Genomic DNA, 15,256 nt, shown 5'->3' with positions numbered 1-15,256 from the left:
AAAAAAGTTAAGAATGACTGACTGACTGGCTGCCACTGTTGAACTGCTCTTCTGCCTTTCGGCCAGTATGTGCATCAATAGGTTTTCTTGCTGATAAGAGTGATTTTTCATTGAGTGAAAAAGGACGATGTAAACATGAGCACCTTCATTTTCAGATCACTTGAATGTTAGTGAAATTTGCTATTAATCTTGTTTTCCCCACCCCAAACCCCAGGTAGATTCAAAAGTTTACAATGAAGCCGTTCATCTCATTGTGTCTGCACCGGTCAGCAAAGATCCTATGACACAAATCCCATGTCTTGTGAGGAGGGGGTAGTGGAAGTAGAAACAGTTAACCCTGCTTGTCACATGTCTCTTAGAGCCACCACTGGCCTGTGGGCCAGGAAGATTGGCAGAGCTAATAAATGATGTTTTTTTCTTGAAGTTTAAATGTTAAGTTTGACCTGTTTCCACAATTTTACAGTGCATTCCTTGTGGAAAAGCAGCCTCCACAGGTACTAAAGACTCAAAGTAAGTTTTCTTCAACTGTTCGCTTTTTGCTTGGCTTGAAGTTAAATGCCCCAACGAAGCCTCCTGTTGTGAAAGCCATAATCATTACAGAGCAACAGGCCAGAGTTATGAGACAGCATGGGAGCATACACAAGTAAGATTTAATTCAGTGCTAATATATATGTATGTATGTTCAAAGTTTGGGAGAAGATTTGTAGCTCGGGTGCTCGTTGTTGTGGTTCTGTTCGCCGAGCTGGGAATTTGTCTTGCAAACGTTTTGTCCCCTGTCTAGGTGACACCTAGACAGGGGACGAAACGTTTGCAAGACAAATTCCCAGCTCGGCGAACAGAACCACAACTATGTATGTATTATATGTATCTCTGTATCCAGTCTGCTTGTTGTTCAGTATGTACTAGGTCTCCTATTTCCTTTTATGATACATAAAGAGTATTCTACCGTTTGTGTTTTAGGTTTGATGCTTCTGAGAACCATCCATGAAAATAAAATCTGATTGTTATGATTCCAGCTGATGACGTGTCAGATGCCAAACTGAAATCTGGCTTGATGATCAAATTTTTAACAAATTTACCAAGTCAGTGTTTTATTGAAACACAACCATGTAATGCTGCAGATTTGGTTTTAACATTAAAACAAGTTTATTATCTGCCATGAAGCAAAGATACAATAGATTAACCAAAATATTTACATTTTACACCATTTGAAAGATTTAATGCATGATTTGCTGGGCGGCATGGTGGCACAGTGGTTAGTACTGCTGTCTCACAGCGCCAGAGACCCGGGTTCAATTCCCGCCTCAGGCAACTGTGCAGAGTTTGCACATTCTGTGTCTGCGTGGGTTTCCTCCAGGTGCTCCGATGTGCAGGTCAGGTGAATTGGCCATGTTAAATTGCCCGTAGTGTTAGGTGCATTAGTCAGAGGGAAATGGGTCTGGGTGGGTTGCTCTTTGGAGGGTCGGTGTGGACTTGTTGGGCCGAAGGGCCTGTTTCCACACTGTCAGTAATCTAATCTAAAATGCAACCTCCCTTTGACCAACACTGCCACTTTACAGCATTCGCACACGAGAGGATTCCATTCTCTATCAAATCTATAGGTGTGACTTGATTTGTTTCTTTCAATTCCCACTCCTGTGTGAACTGAAAACGAGAGCTTTAAAGCTTTGGTTCTTCTCTTATCTTTTTTCTTCTTCTCTCTCTCTCTTTCTTTCTCTCTTTCTTTTTAAATTATTATTTCTCTTCTCATATTTCTGTTTTCCCTCGCCTGCCATTTTCTGGAGCAGGGCAGACCGTATAGATGATGGCTGAGATGAGCTCAGCCACGATTGTGTTGCAAGGTGGAGAGGGCTTGAGCTGAAATTGTCTACTCCTGGTCCTTATGGTCTCTAAACTTCAAAATAAATGATCATCATAAATCTCACACCTGCCATCACAATATAACCAAAGTTTTTTTTTGCAATAATAGTAAAAGTGCCAACTTGTTACATTTTAATACAGGGCTTGATGTAAAATCTTAGAACTTGACCAAAATTTCTCAAGTTTCTAACATTTAAATCAGGTTTAAGGTTAAGTACATCAGATTTAAGATTTTGCAATTAATAAATGTTAAAAAAAAAATTGGGGGATGAAATTCAAACGGTTTGTTTTTGTTTGTCTTTGTTTGTCTTTGTCTTTCCCTTCTGAAGGGAGCAGTTCCCGTGGGCCCAATTCCACAGATGCCAGCGAGCCCTCCATTGCCTTGCCCTGGGGTTAATATTATTCAAGTGTGAAGGCCCATTGAGAACACTGACAAAGTATTTTGAAGTTAAATGGCCGCACAGCACTCAATCCATAGGCCTTGAGTGATCCAAGTGGGTTCTCAATAAGGAAAGAAAGTGTTCAGTTTTTCAATTTATTCCATAGTCCTTTTGTGTGTTGAGGTAGAGCACAGTCTTCGTGTGGTCGCAGATTTTCTTTGTGTCCATTTTGAAAAGTTGAAATTAATTTATGCATGTTAGCTATTTATGATTTTGAAAAATGTGAAACTACTATATTTTTTTTTATTCCACCACCACCACCAGTGAAAACACAGGAGAGATCATGAACAATACCAGCTTATTGGAGTTCAGCAATGCCACAAAAACCACCAGTGCCAGCTTCAGGAGTATGGTGTGTATTAAAACTAAAAGCAAGTACTACTATCCCAGGGGGTTTTGTCTTCATATTTTTATATGGATACTCTTGACATTCACCTTGGCTCTCTCAATTTTAGCCACAGAAGAGTATTTCACCTGCACTGTGGTGGTGATGTTACTGGATTAGTAATTCAAGGGTCTGGGCTAATAATGTTCTTGTGTCAGTTCAAGAACCTGAATTCATAAAATACAGTATCGTACCATACAGCACAGGAGAACATTAACCTATCATGTCTGTGACTGTTCTCTTCAAGACTAACTCAGCTAATCCCACTCCCCTGTTGTTTTGTTTCACCCTACAAATGTCATCTTTTCACCAGTGCCGTCTAGTTCTCAGCTTTTCTGACGATGGGAATGGTTTCTTGGTATGTGTTCTGGGTGAGCGTCTCATAATTTTTGAACACTTCTATCAAATCAGTTCTGTTCTTTCTCTTCAAAGGATAAAATTCCCAATGTCTCCAATCTATCCATGTAACTGCAGTCCCCGTCTTAGAACCATTCTCTCAAATCATTTTTGTACTCTCCCTAAGGTCACCACATAACATCCTAAAGCATGCTGTCCATAATTGGACATATTTCAGTTGTAGCTGAACTAGTATTCAATAAAAGTTCAACATAGTTTCTTTGACAAGCATAGAATACAAAAGCAATAAAGCCCAGAATCCTGTAATCCTTTTAATCTTTCTCTGCCGTATTGTATGTGCACATAAATCTCGAACTGTTCCAGTGTCCCTTTAAAATTATCTTCTTTAATGTCTCTCCTGACTTTACCTGCCAAGATGTAGCTCTGCACATAACATTTCATTTTTTATGTGTCTGCCCGTTCTACCATCTTGTGTCTGTTCTCCTTGAAGACCATCATTTATCCTCTTGATAGTTTGCAGTACTCTTCAATATTTGGTATTGTCTGCAAATTTTGAAATTGTGCCTTGGACATGCCATACTTAAATTATTAATATACAGGTAGTCCACACCTAAATGTTATAGTTCTGTTCCTGAGAATTGATACTGGAGTGTGGGAGGCTGAGGGGTGACCTTTATAGAAGTTTATAAAATCGTGAGAGGCATGGATAAGGTAAGTAGACAAGGTCTTTTCCCTGGGGTGGGGAGTTCAGAACTAGAGGGCATAGGTTTAAGGTGAGAGGGGAAAGATATAAAAGGGACTCAAGGGGCAACTTTTTCACACAGAGGGTGGTGTGTGTTTGGAATGAGCTGCCAGAGGATGTGGTGGAGGCTGGTACAATTACAGCATTTAAAAGGCATCTGAATGGGTATATGAATAGGAAGGGTGTAGATTAATTTCTGATATCTGGTCGGCGTGGACGAGTTGGACTGAAGGGTCTGTTTCCATGTTATACGGCTCTATGACTCTAAGTGAATCATGGGTCCCCATAGGAATTGGTTGGGCTCAAAGACCTTGACCTTTAGAAATAAAACAAAATTAAAACATTTGCCCAGAGCTTCCAGTCTTTGATTTGTCTAAACCTGAACATATCCTGAATTGACTATGCAGCAATTGACTGTGCAGTTTAGATTTCCAATGAGCAATTGTCCTGTGCCTGGAACCCTCCAAGAAGTTCCCAGACTGAGTTGGAGTCATAGATTGTGGTAGTTTCTGACTTTTTAACATGATTAAAACTCCTGGCTAACTATAAATCTGAATTATAAGTACCATCACCTTGAAGTAGTATTCAACAAACTAATGGAGCTAAAGACAAATACCCTGGCCGTGATGGTTTGCACCCTCCGATGCAATTAGGGATGGGAAATAAATGCTGGTCCAGCCAGTGATGGCCACATCCCATAACTGAATTTTTAAAAATCCTAAAAGGTGGTTACGGAGATGGTGAATGTATTGGTTGTAATTTTCCAAAAATCCTTGGATTCTGGTGAAGTAGAGGATTGGACAACCGCCAATTTGACACCCCTTCTCAAAACGTGAGGGAGGCCATCAGTGAGTAACTATCGGCTGATTAGCCTAACATCTCTTGTTGGCAAAGTATTGGAATCAATTGTTGGAGAAGTAATAGCAGAACATTTGGAAAATAATCGTCCAGTCAAGCAAAGTCAGCATTCTTTCCTGAAGAGGAAGTCTGACTACTTTAGAGTTTTTCAAGGAAGCCTCAACCTGAGTGAATAGTGGGGCACCAGTAGATTTATGTATTTAAACTTCCAGAAGACCTTTGACAAAAGTACCTCACAAAAGGTGAGGTTAAGCGCCCACGGTGTTGGAGATTAATATATTGGAATGGATAGAGAATTGGCTCATGGGCAGGAACCAGTGAGTGGGGTTAAGGGGTTGGTGACCTGTAACCAGTGGGGTTCCGCAGGGATCAGTGTTGGAACCGCAACAGTATACAGTCTGTATGAATGACTTCGAGGATGTGAATGCACTGTAGTCAAATTCACAAAAATAAGTGGAAAGGCAGGTTGCGAGAGGGATACAAACAGTTTAGAGAGATTGATAGGTGAAGTAGGCAAAAAAATTGGCAAATGGAGTATGATAAAATGTGAAGTTCATTTTGGAACAAAGAAAAAAACAGGATATTTAAATAGAGAAACACTGCAGAGAGCTGCAGCACAAAGGGATTTGGGGGGGAGCTTGTGCATCAAGCACAGAGCAGCAGGTAATCAGGAAGGCGAATGGAATGTTGGCCCTGAATTCAAGGGATTTGAAGTATGAAAGTAGGGAAGTCTGTCTGCGACTGTACAAGATGCTGATGAGACCATATTTAGAATACTGAAAGCAGTTTTTGGTCCTTTTTTTATTAAGAAGAAAGGTTATTTCATTGGAGGCAATTCAGAGAAGGTTCATTTAAGATGATCTCCAGTAAGGAGGGGATTGTCTTATCAACAAAGGTTAAACAGGTTGGGATTCTACCCACTAAGTTAAAAGAATGAAAGGTAATTTTATTGAAGTGTGCTGGCAAGGTGAGGAATAGGGAGAGTGAGGAGTTGAACACTGGGCTACAGGAATGGTGGGGAGGGGGGTGGGTTTGGATTCCTGGACGAGTGGGGCTCTTTCTAGGGAAAGTGGGGCCTCTACAAACAGGATGGTCTTTACCTGAACCAGAGGGTACCAATATTCTGGAGGGGAAATTTGCTTATGCTCTCTGGGTGGGTTTAAACTAATTCAGTAGGGGGATGGGAACCCAAATTGTAGTTTGATATACAGGGGTATACTAAGAGTAGAGAGGTCCAAAATGGGGTTTCAAGATTGCACGAGAGCACCGACAAGCAAGAAGTTGGTTTGACGTTTGTCTACTTCAATGCCAGGAGCATCCGGAATAAGGTGGGTGCACTTGCAGCATGGATCAGTACCTGGGACTTCGATGTTGTGGCCATTTCAAAGACATGGGTAGAGCAGGGACAGGAATGGTTGTTGCAGGTTCCGGGAAAGGACATTTGAGGACTCGTCTGCTGAGGTTAGAAACAAGAAAGGAGAGGTCACCTTGTTGGGAGTTTTCTATAGGCCTCCAAATAGTTCCAGAGATGTAGAGGAAGGGATAGCAAAGATGATTCTGGATAGGAGCAATAGCAACAGGTTAGTTGTTATGGGTGATGTTAACTTTCTAAATATTGACTGGGAATACTATATTTCAAGTACTTTATATGAGTCAGTTTTTGTCCAGTGTGTGCAGGAGGGTTTCCTGACACACAGTATGGGGACAAGCCAACATGGTGCGAGGCCACATTAGATTTGGTACAGGGTAATGAACCTGGCCAGGTGTTAGACTTGGAGGTAATAGTGACCACAATTCAGTTATGTTTACTTTAATGATGGAAAGGGATAAGTATATACTGCAGGGCAAGGGTTATTGCTGGGAGAAGGCAGTTATGATGTGATTAGGCAAGATTTTTATGATGTGTAGAATAGGGAAGGAAACTGCAAGGGATGGACATATTTGAAATGTGGAGCTTATTCAAGGAACAACTACTGCGGATCCTTGATAAATATGTATCAGTCGGGCCGGGAGGAAGTTGTCAAATGTAGGAGCCGTGGTTTACTAAAGTTGAATCTTTTGTAAAGAAGATGAAGAAGGCTTATGTTAGGATGAGATGTGAAGGCTCAAGGCACCTGAGAGTTACAGGTGAGCTAAGAAGAGCCAGGAGGGGACATGAGAAGTCATTGGTGAGTAGGATCAAGGAAAACCCTAAGGCTTTCGGGACATCGGGAATAAAAAAATGACTAGAGGAAGATTAGGCGAAAGTGAGGACTGCAGATGCTGGAGATTAGAGTCAAGAATGTGGTGCTGGAAAAGCACAGCAGGTCAGGCAGCATCTGAGGAGCAGGGGAATTTATGTTTTGGGCAAAAGTCCTTCATCAGGAGAGTACCACTAGAGTAAGATTGGGACCAATCAAGGATAGTAGTGGGAAGTTGTGCATGGAGTCCAAGGAAATTATGAAGCACTGAATATTTTTCGTCAGTATTCACACTAGAAAAAGACCATATTGGCAAGAAACTGAGATACAGGCTACTAGACTAGATGGGATTGAGGTTCACAAGGAGGTGGTGTAACAATTCTGGAAAGTGTGAAAATAGATTAGTCCCCTGGGCTGGATGGGATTTATCCAAGGATTCTCTGGGAAGCCAGGGAGGAGATTGCCGAGCCTTTGACTTTGATCTTTGTCATTATTGTCTACAGGAATAGTGCCAGAAGTCTGGAGGATAGCAAATGTTGTTCCCTTCTTCAAGAAGGGGAGTAGAGACAACCCTGGTAATTATAGACCAGTGAGCCTTACTTCAGTTGTGGCTAGTGTCGGAAAGGGTTAGAAGAGATAGGATTTATAATCATGTAGAGGGGAATAAGTTGATTAGGGATAGTCAACATGGTTTTGTGAAGGGCAGATTGTGTCTCACAAACTTTTATCAAGTTCTTTTGAGAAGATGACCAAACAGGTGGATGAGGGTAAAGCAGTTGCTGTGGTGTATATGGATTTCAGTAAGGCGTTTGATAAGATGCCCAAGGTAGGCTACTGCACAAAATGCAGAGGCATGGGATTGAGGGTGATTTAACGGTTTGGATCAGAAATTGGCTAGCTGAAAGAAGACAGAGGGTGGTGGTTGATGGGAAATGTTCATCCTGGAGTTCAGTTACTAGTGGTGTACTGAAAGGATCTATTTTGGGTCCACTGCTGTTTATCATTTTTATAAACTAGCTGGTTGAGGGCATAGAAGGATGAGTTAACAAATTTTCAGATGACACCAAGTTCAGTCAAGTTGTGAACAGTACCAAGGGATGTTGGGGGTTACAGAGGGACATTGATAAGCTGCAGAGCTGGGCTAAGAAGTGGCAAATGGAGTTTAATGTGGAAAAGTGTGAGGTGATGCACTTTGGAAGGAGCAACAGGAATGCAGAGTACTGGGCTAATGATAAGATTCTTGGTAATGTAGATGAGCAGAGAGATCTGTGTCCATATACATAGATCCCTGAAAGTTGTCACACAGGTTGATAGGGTTGTTAAGACATACGGTGTGTTAGCTTTTATTAGTAGAGGGATTAAGTTGCGGAACCATGAGGTCATGCAACAATGCTGCAGCTGTACAAAACTCTGGTGCACTGGCACATGGAATATTGTGTACAGTTCTGGTCACCGCATTATAGGAAGGATGTGGAAGCTTTGGAAAGGGTTCAGAGAAGAGTTACTAGGGTGTTGTCTGGTATGGAGGGAAGATCTTACGAGGAAAGGCTGAGGGACTTCAGGCTGTTTTTGTTAGAGAGAAGTTGAGAGGTGACTTAATTGAGACCTATAAGATAATCAGAGGATTAGATAGGTTGGACAGTGAGAGCATTTTTACTCAGATGGTGATGGCTAGCATGAGAGGACATAGCTTTAAATTTTGACCTCTATGCCGAGCTGGTGTGCAAAAATAATCTCTTGCCCGATCGTATCCTTGTCAAAATGAAGGACTTGCATTTTTATCATGCCTTGGATGATCCAAAATGTTCCACAAGTTACTATGGCAATCCTGTTGGAGACTGTTAAAGTTTAGAGAAGAAATCTGAGCACCCGTCAATCAACCAATTGATGGAAGTAGGCCATAAACAAAAACAAACTTTATTACAAATCAAAAGAAATCTTTTTTAAAAAAAGCTTTGTTAATTTCACAGTATTATCTAGTTATTTTCTATTTTCTCTTGCACATGCACTCGTGTTCTCCTTTCACGCCCCCTCCTAGTTTTCTAGTTTACTTGGGGTGCATTGCTTAGCCAAAAGCCAATGGAAGAACCTCCCATCTAATTTAGCTTTTGGCAATGAACCAAATAGAAATACAAGTTAATTATTTTCGTTCAACACACCTGTTTGATTCTGCAACCCATAGAAATGTATGTTGTTAATGTACTTGTCCCTCCATCCAGACTCCTTGGCTCCATTAGAGGCTTAGAAATGTTCAAAGCTTACTTATTGTTAAAGTTTTCATGATCAGTCCTGTTCGCTGGTCACTGGACTCGAAATGTTAACTGTTCGCTTTACAGAAGCCGCCAGACCTGCTGTGTTTCTCCAGCATGCTCTTTTTGTTTTCATTGCAGGTTCCTTTGTGTTTATAATCTGAATGATAAGAGAGCTATCTGCAATCCAATTTCGTACCTTTTTGTATTGTCAGAATATGGGGAGGCAATGGCCTTGTGGTATTATTGCTGGACTGTTAAACCAGAGCTGAAAATGTGTTGCTGGAAAAGCGCAGCAGGTCAGACAGCATCCAAGGAACAGGAGAATAGACATTTCGGGCATAAGCCCTTCTCCTGATTCTTGGATGCTGCCTGACCTGCTGAGCTTTTCCAGCAACACATTTTCAGCTCTGATCTCCAGCATCTGCAGTCCTCACTTTCTCCTGTTAAACCAGAGACCCAGATAATGTTCTGGGGACCTGGGTTTGAATCCCATCACGACTGGTGGAATTTGAATTCAGTAAATATCTGGAATTCCGAACCTAATAATGACCGTTAATCCATTGTAGATTGTTGGCAAAACCCATCTGGTTCTCTAATGTTCTTTAGGGAAGGAAACTGCCATCCTTTTCTGATCTGGCCAATGTGTGACTCCAGACCCACAGCCAATGGGGTTAACTGTTAACTGCCCAATTAGGGATGGGCAATAAATTCTGCCGAGCCAGTGATCCCCACATCCTGTGAATGAATAAAAAAAGAAAAAGAAACTAATCAACCACAGCCCCATTTCATTCTCCCAGTATTTTAATAATGCTACGATAGCTGATTTCCTCTGAAATTTCTTGTCTTACATCTTCTAAGTTCCAAATATACTTCCTCCTCCTAAATTATTATTTTCCAGAACCTCACCTAGGTAATTCTGCTTCTCCCAAAAATCTAGAGGCTTTAAAATCCAAGCTTGATGACATCTGTTCCCTACTTCCTGACTTGCTTTATTTTTTACTTGATTCCATCTTATTTGTATCCTGCACTTTGACCTTTGTCTAGTTACCTTAATAATATGGCTGTGTTTAGAATCCTCTTCTTCAATCAATTTTTTTTCATGTTAGTCAGAAGGCAATTAAATGCAAGGCAACGCACATTTCATTGGCTTTGTTCAAACATGTCCTGTTCAGTAAAGGAGATTCAAAACTGCTGTAAGATCAAAACATATAATGAGTAATCTCTTGAACTTGAATAACCAGAAAATGAAAGATAGAGCAGAAAGCTTGGTCTTCATTCACTTAAAAACATTTAGTTAGTTGTATACTGTGTATCTCTAACTGAACATTTTGTAGCCCTTCTAAGAATGATGATGAATTGGCACCAGCAGCACTGTGCACTCCCAATACTTTTATGGGGAGTAGCTTTGGTTTTTGATTATGTTTGTACAAAAAATATTGGCAGTTGCAATGAACATTGTAATTTTACAGCAAGGTTAATTCCTTTAAACTGCTCCTCTCAGCTGTCCTTAACTTGTACACCGTTTGTTGGCCACACAAGCTTTTAGTTGCTGCCTCAATCTCTTCCAATGTTGTGAATCTAGCTGTTGGAAATTTAATGAAAATTGTTCAAGTAGTTTGCTCCCTGATTTTCTTTCCTGCCGCTTGCTTTAAAAAAAGTGTTTGTTGGTCTGTGCTGAGCACTTCCTTCTATGTCATAGCCAAGATCAGGAAAGCTCCATGTGAAGAAGCCTGAATGACAGTTTCAGTCATTGACCAGAGATGTTGAATTTTTACTTTTTTGTGACTGTATATGAAAGAAAGAAAATCACCTCAAACAACTTAATGCACAAGGGATTACTTTTTACAAGGGTTGGGTGCAGGCACAGATACAATGCTTAAAAGATATTTGGATAAGTACATGAATAGAAAAAGGCTTTGAGGGAGCTGGGCCAAATGCAGGCAGGTGGGGCTAGTTTAGTGCACGAACGTGATCGATGTGGACTGGTTGAACCAAAGAATCTGTTTCCGTGTTGTATGACTCGATGATCAGTAACTGCTCCGGTATAGCTAACTGATTATTCATTCTATTGCTGGGCGATTGTGTGAATGATATTAATGAGTGAAGTTGGGATACAGACATAGCACAAGCAGTGATGGATGATCAATTAAGCGTTTTGATGGTGTTGACTGTGGGAGAGGTTACTAAGAGAATTCCCTGGTTTTTTTTTTAATGGGATCTTTTGCATCCACCAAATCATTTGAAAAAGAGAGGCTATACATTGATGCAAACATGTAATGAACAGGGTGTAGATGAAAAGTGAAGAGCAGTGTATTTAGGGGGGAAATGAAAAATGTCTGTTGTACACTTATGAATAATCTGAGGTATGTTTATACTTGTTAAAAAAAACAAGTTTTGTTTCTGTCTCTAAACTGTTGGTGTACTTTCCCATTTGAAAATATGTACTTTTAATCAAAAGCATATTTTTCTTCTCCCAAACTTCAAGTCGTTAAAGAAAATCAAACGGTCGGACCGCAGGGGGACCGAGTCAGTAACTGAGGAAAAATTTGCTGTTCTATTTTCTTCTGAACTCAGCATCACAGGCAGTGAAGTGAAATATCACGTTCAGGTATTGGATCATTTGTCAGTAATCGTCATTTCGTAAGTGGTGCGGAGAGACTTTTCAAGAGAATTCTGACAGCGTTAAAGCTGGCTTCTGTATATATTGTCATTTTAAGTACCTTCACATCCTGCACCAATTAAATTAGAGGACGCATGCCCTGAGCCATGTAAGTACCACTCTAACTGCTATAATTGGTTGTTAGTGTTGCTAAATTGAACAGTTAACTATTCTGTTCCCTTGCATGAATGTGAACCTAGCGTGTGAGTAATATTTCACCGCATCAGTGTGCGCTGCCCCCAGCCTTAGCAGTTAAAAGGCAATTCATCTGCATTGTGCAGTCATCAAATATTTTGAGTAAATCTCTCAGTAGAAACTGAGGAAGGAGTTTAAAAAGTCAAATGCCAAAGTAAATGCAAATGGGCCAGGAATTTTGTTCCTGGGTCCTGATCCCATCCTTGGGATAACATGCAGGTTGGGAACCACAAACACTGGTAGCAGGAATTTTGAAAGAAGTAAGCAATTAGGTGCCTCTGTCCAGAAGTCCATCCACTTAAAGACAGTGGGTGGGCTCCTGTCTCGTTATGGCCAGTTGGAGACTATCTTCATGTTAGAGATGGTAGCTCTACTGTGAATGCTGAAGTGTGAAGGGAGGCATGAGGGGGGCCTCCATTCCCTGTCACTAGCTACAAAGAATAAATATGAAGTTTCAAAAGGATTAGGGCACCCTTAGTAATAGCTGCTGCTATTCTGGCCAATCTTTAGAGGGATGCCTATCATGTTGTCAGAATTGGAGGCTCCATTCATCTCCCCAACCTGACATTGGGTGACCATCACCATTTAGAGTCATACAGCACAGAAACAGACCCTTGGTCCAACTTTTCCATGCTGACCAGACATCCCAATTTGTCCGAGTCCCATTTGCCAGCATTTGGCCCATGCTTCTCTAAGCCTTTCCTATTCACCTATCCATCCAGATGTCTTTTAAATGTTATAACTGTATCAGCCCCCTCCACTTCCTCTGGCAGGTCATTCTAGACATGCATCACCCTCTGGGTGAAAAAGCTGTCCCTCAGGTCCTTTTTAAATATTTCCCCTCTCACCTTTAAATCTGTGCCCTCCTAGTTTTGGACTGCCCTACCCTAGGGAAAGGATCTTGGCTATTTACACTATCCATGCACCTCACGATTACAGAAACTTCTATAAGATCACTCCTCAGCCTCCAACACTCCGTGGAATAAAGCCCTCCCTATAACTCAGACCCTTCAGTTCTGGCAACATCCATGTAAATATTTTCTGCGCCCAAAACTTTCATAGCTAGCTTCCACGTGTAGCTGGTAACCTGTGCGCTCAGTCAGTATTAGGAGTGTGCCCAAGGGGCTTTAATTGGTTACCTGCCACAGTTGGTGGAGTAACCATTCCTTTTCATTATTACACTCCTGGATAATTCCGTGAAGGCAGGAGCAACTTGTAGGGCTGTTTTGACAGGATTCCCTCCCACTTCCAACCGTATTTACTGAATGTTTAAATTTGATCTCAAAACAGTGATGATGAATGTTGAGGTCCCAGTCCCAAAATGCTGTCATTATAATAATTGTAAAACAACAATTTTGACTGAAGAAAACTGGAGAATAGTTTCAAATGAGCTACCAAAAACCCAAAACTGTATTTGATTTTAAGCTTTAAATATGTGAGAGGCAAAATTATAAAACTAGTTCACCCACATCAGCCTCTTTCTGTGATTATGCCTATACCCAAGTAGTGACCATTTGATGCAGGATTCAAGGCAGTTCATCAAACAACTTAGACTTGGAAACTACACAAAGCAACGTGCAAGAAGATCAAATTTGTAACATGTTGAAAGAACTATGATGCAAACAATTGGATGACCTACAAAATCACTCACCACTCCTAGTGACATTGAACCCAAGCCAAGTATAGAATTCGTTTGCAGATTGGTTCCAAATTTGCACCAACATGCTGACACCATGATCCGACATTTAAAATATGATTTCCTGCAACTCCGTTACCTAACACAGCTTGGTCAGTACAGAGACACCACCAAAGGTTGGATTTTGTCAGAGAAGTGTCAGCCCCAACTAGAAACTGCAAACCTAGGGTCAGTCCCTCCTTGGCTGTTTCAGGGAGCCCCAGCTCCATCAAGGCTTTTGTTTGGAAGCGAGCTTCCAAAAGCTGTCAGCCACTCGGAAGTTGAGCAGTTCCTGATTCCCAGCAGAATGATTGACCGTGGTTGGGACTACACCCAGCAGAGAGACTCATTGGTGGATGCCAGCCCAACTGCAGGATAAATGGAGTCAGATAGGCATCAGTGAGTAAAGGAGCTGTTTTGCAATGGGGAGTAGAGAGAGGAGAGAAACTTGCTGTGAATACTTTACTAGGAAACACTGCATCCCACCTTCCTTGGAAGAAGGTTGCCAGGGTACTCCAGGCAGACTTCCTGAATAGCAGAAGAATCTCTTTTGCTTAAAATGTGCAATAGTATATTTCAAAAAAACTTATGAATAAAATATATTATCCACAAGTAAATACAAGTACAAAACAGGTCTATGCAGAGTTTAGCAGTGGGATTTTGACATTCCTTATTTAGAGTTTTGATCCATTGCAGCAAAAAAGCATTTCTTATCATGAAAGGAAACCTATTTGTATTCCTATTAAGCTGGCGAGGGTACCTCAAAATTTAGCAGACCCTTATTAGATTAGATTAGATTAGATTACTTAGTGTGGAAACAGGCCCTTCGGCCCAACAAGTCCACACCGACCCGCCGAAGCGTATACCACCCAGACCCATACTCCTACATTCACCCCTTCACCTAACACTACGGACAATTTAGCATGGTCAATTCACCTAACCTGCACATTTTTGGATTGTGGGAGGAAACCGGAGCACCCAGAGGAAACCCACGCAGACACGGGGAGAATGTGCAAACTCCACAGAGAGTCGCCTGAGGCAGGAATTGAACCCGGGTCTCTGGCGCTTTGAGGCAGCAGTGCTAACCACTGTGCCGCCCACTATTAAATTTTGGCAGAAAACCCTTTCGGCTGTGATTTTTCCCAACTGTTTATATACGATTCTGCTATCGAAATAAGGGAGCAGGTTTTAGCAAGGTAAACATAGGGGAAGGTAGCGCACAATCTCCACTTGCCACAGTAAGGTAAGTAAGGAGAAGGTTAGCAACCCAGTCCTACCTGGCTCTCTTACTTACCTTGCTTTGGATCCTGTTGGCATTGGTGCCTTGTCTTATTTTTACTGGCCCTTGTTTCAAACCAGCTGGATTTTGGGCAAAAGGAAGTCCAGAGAAGTCTAAATGAGGTTTGGGAGTTAAAATTTTATTATGATTGGATCGAGGATCTAGAGTTCATATCAAGGTATGGGAGTGAGTTGTGACTTTTCCTGTGACCAAATGAAGTTCAGTAGACTGTTTCCTGTTATATTGCAGGCTATATCACTGCCGATTGTCGTAATTGTTCATGGCAGCCAAGACAACAATGCTACTGCTACAATCTTGTGGGACAATGCATTCTCTGAGATTGTAAGTATGTTTAACTTAAAATATTTTGCTTT

General features: G+C 41.3%; 1 protein-coding gene across 5 annotated transcripts in view; it reads left to right on the top strand.

Moving 5' to 3' along the window:
- The window catches only part of LOC140471110 (signal transducer and activator of transcription 5B-like), a 134,436-nt gene that overhangs the window by 100,168 nt on the left and 19,012 nt on the right, over positions 1 to 15,256 (top strand). For all 5 annotated transcript variants that reach the window (XM_072566995.1, XM_072566994.1, XM_072566992.1 and 2 more), the window contains 4 exons: positions 464 to 643; positions 2,565 to 2,652; positions 11,560 to 11,682; positions 15,132 to 15,224. In XM_072566995.1, coding sequence (XP_072423096.1) covers positions 464 to 643; positions 2,565 to 2,652; positions 11,560 to 11,682; positions 15,132 to 15,224 — 484 coding nt within the window. The remainder of the gene's footprint in view (positions 1 to 463; positions 644 to 2,564; positions 2,653 to 11,559; positions 11,683 to 15,131; positions 15,225 to 15,256) is intronic.

The sequence above is a fragment of the Chiloscyllium punctatum genome, chromosome X, assembly GCF_047496795.1.
Source record: "Chiloscyllium punctatum isolate Juve2018m chromosome X, sChiPun1.3, whole genome shotgun sequence".
NCBI lineage: Eukaryota > Metazoa > Chordata > Chondrichthyes > Orectolobiformes > Hemiscylliidae > Chiloscyllium > Chiloscyllium punctatum.
This window is presented reverse-complemented; position numbering and strand designations above follow the sequence as displayed.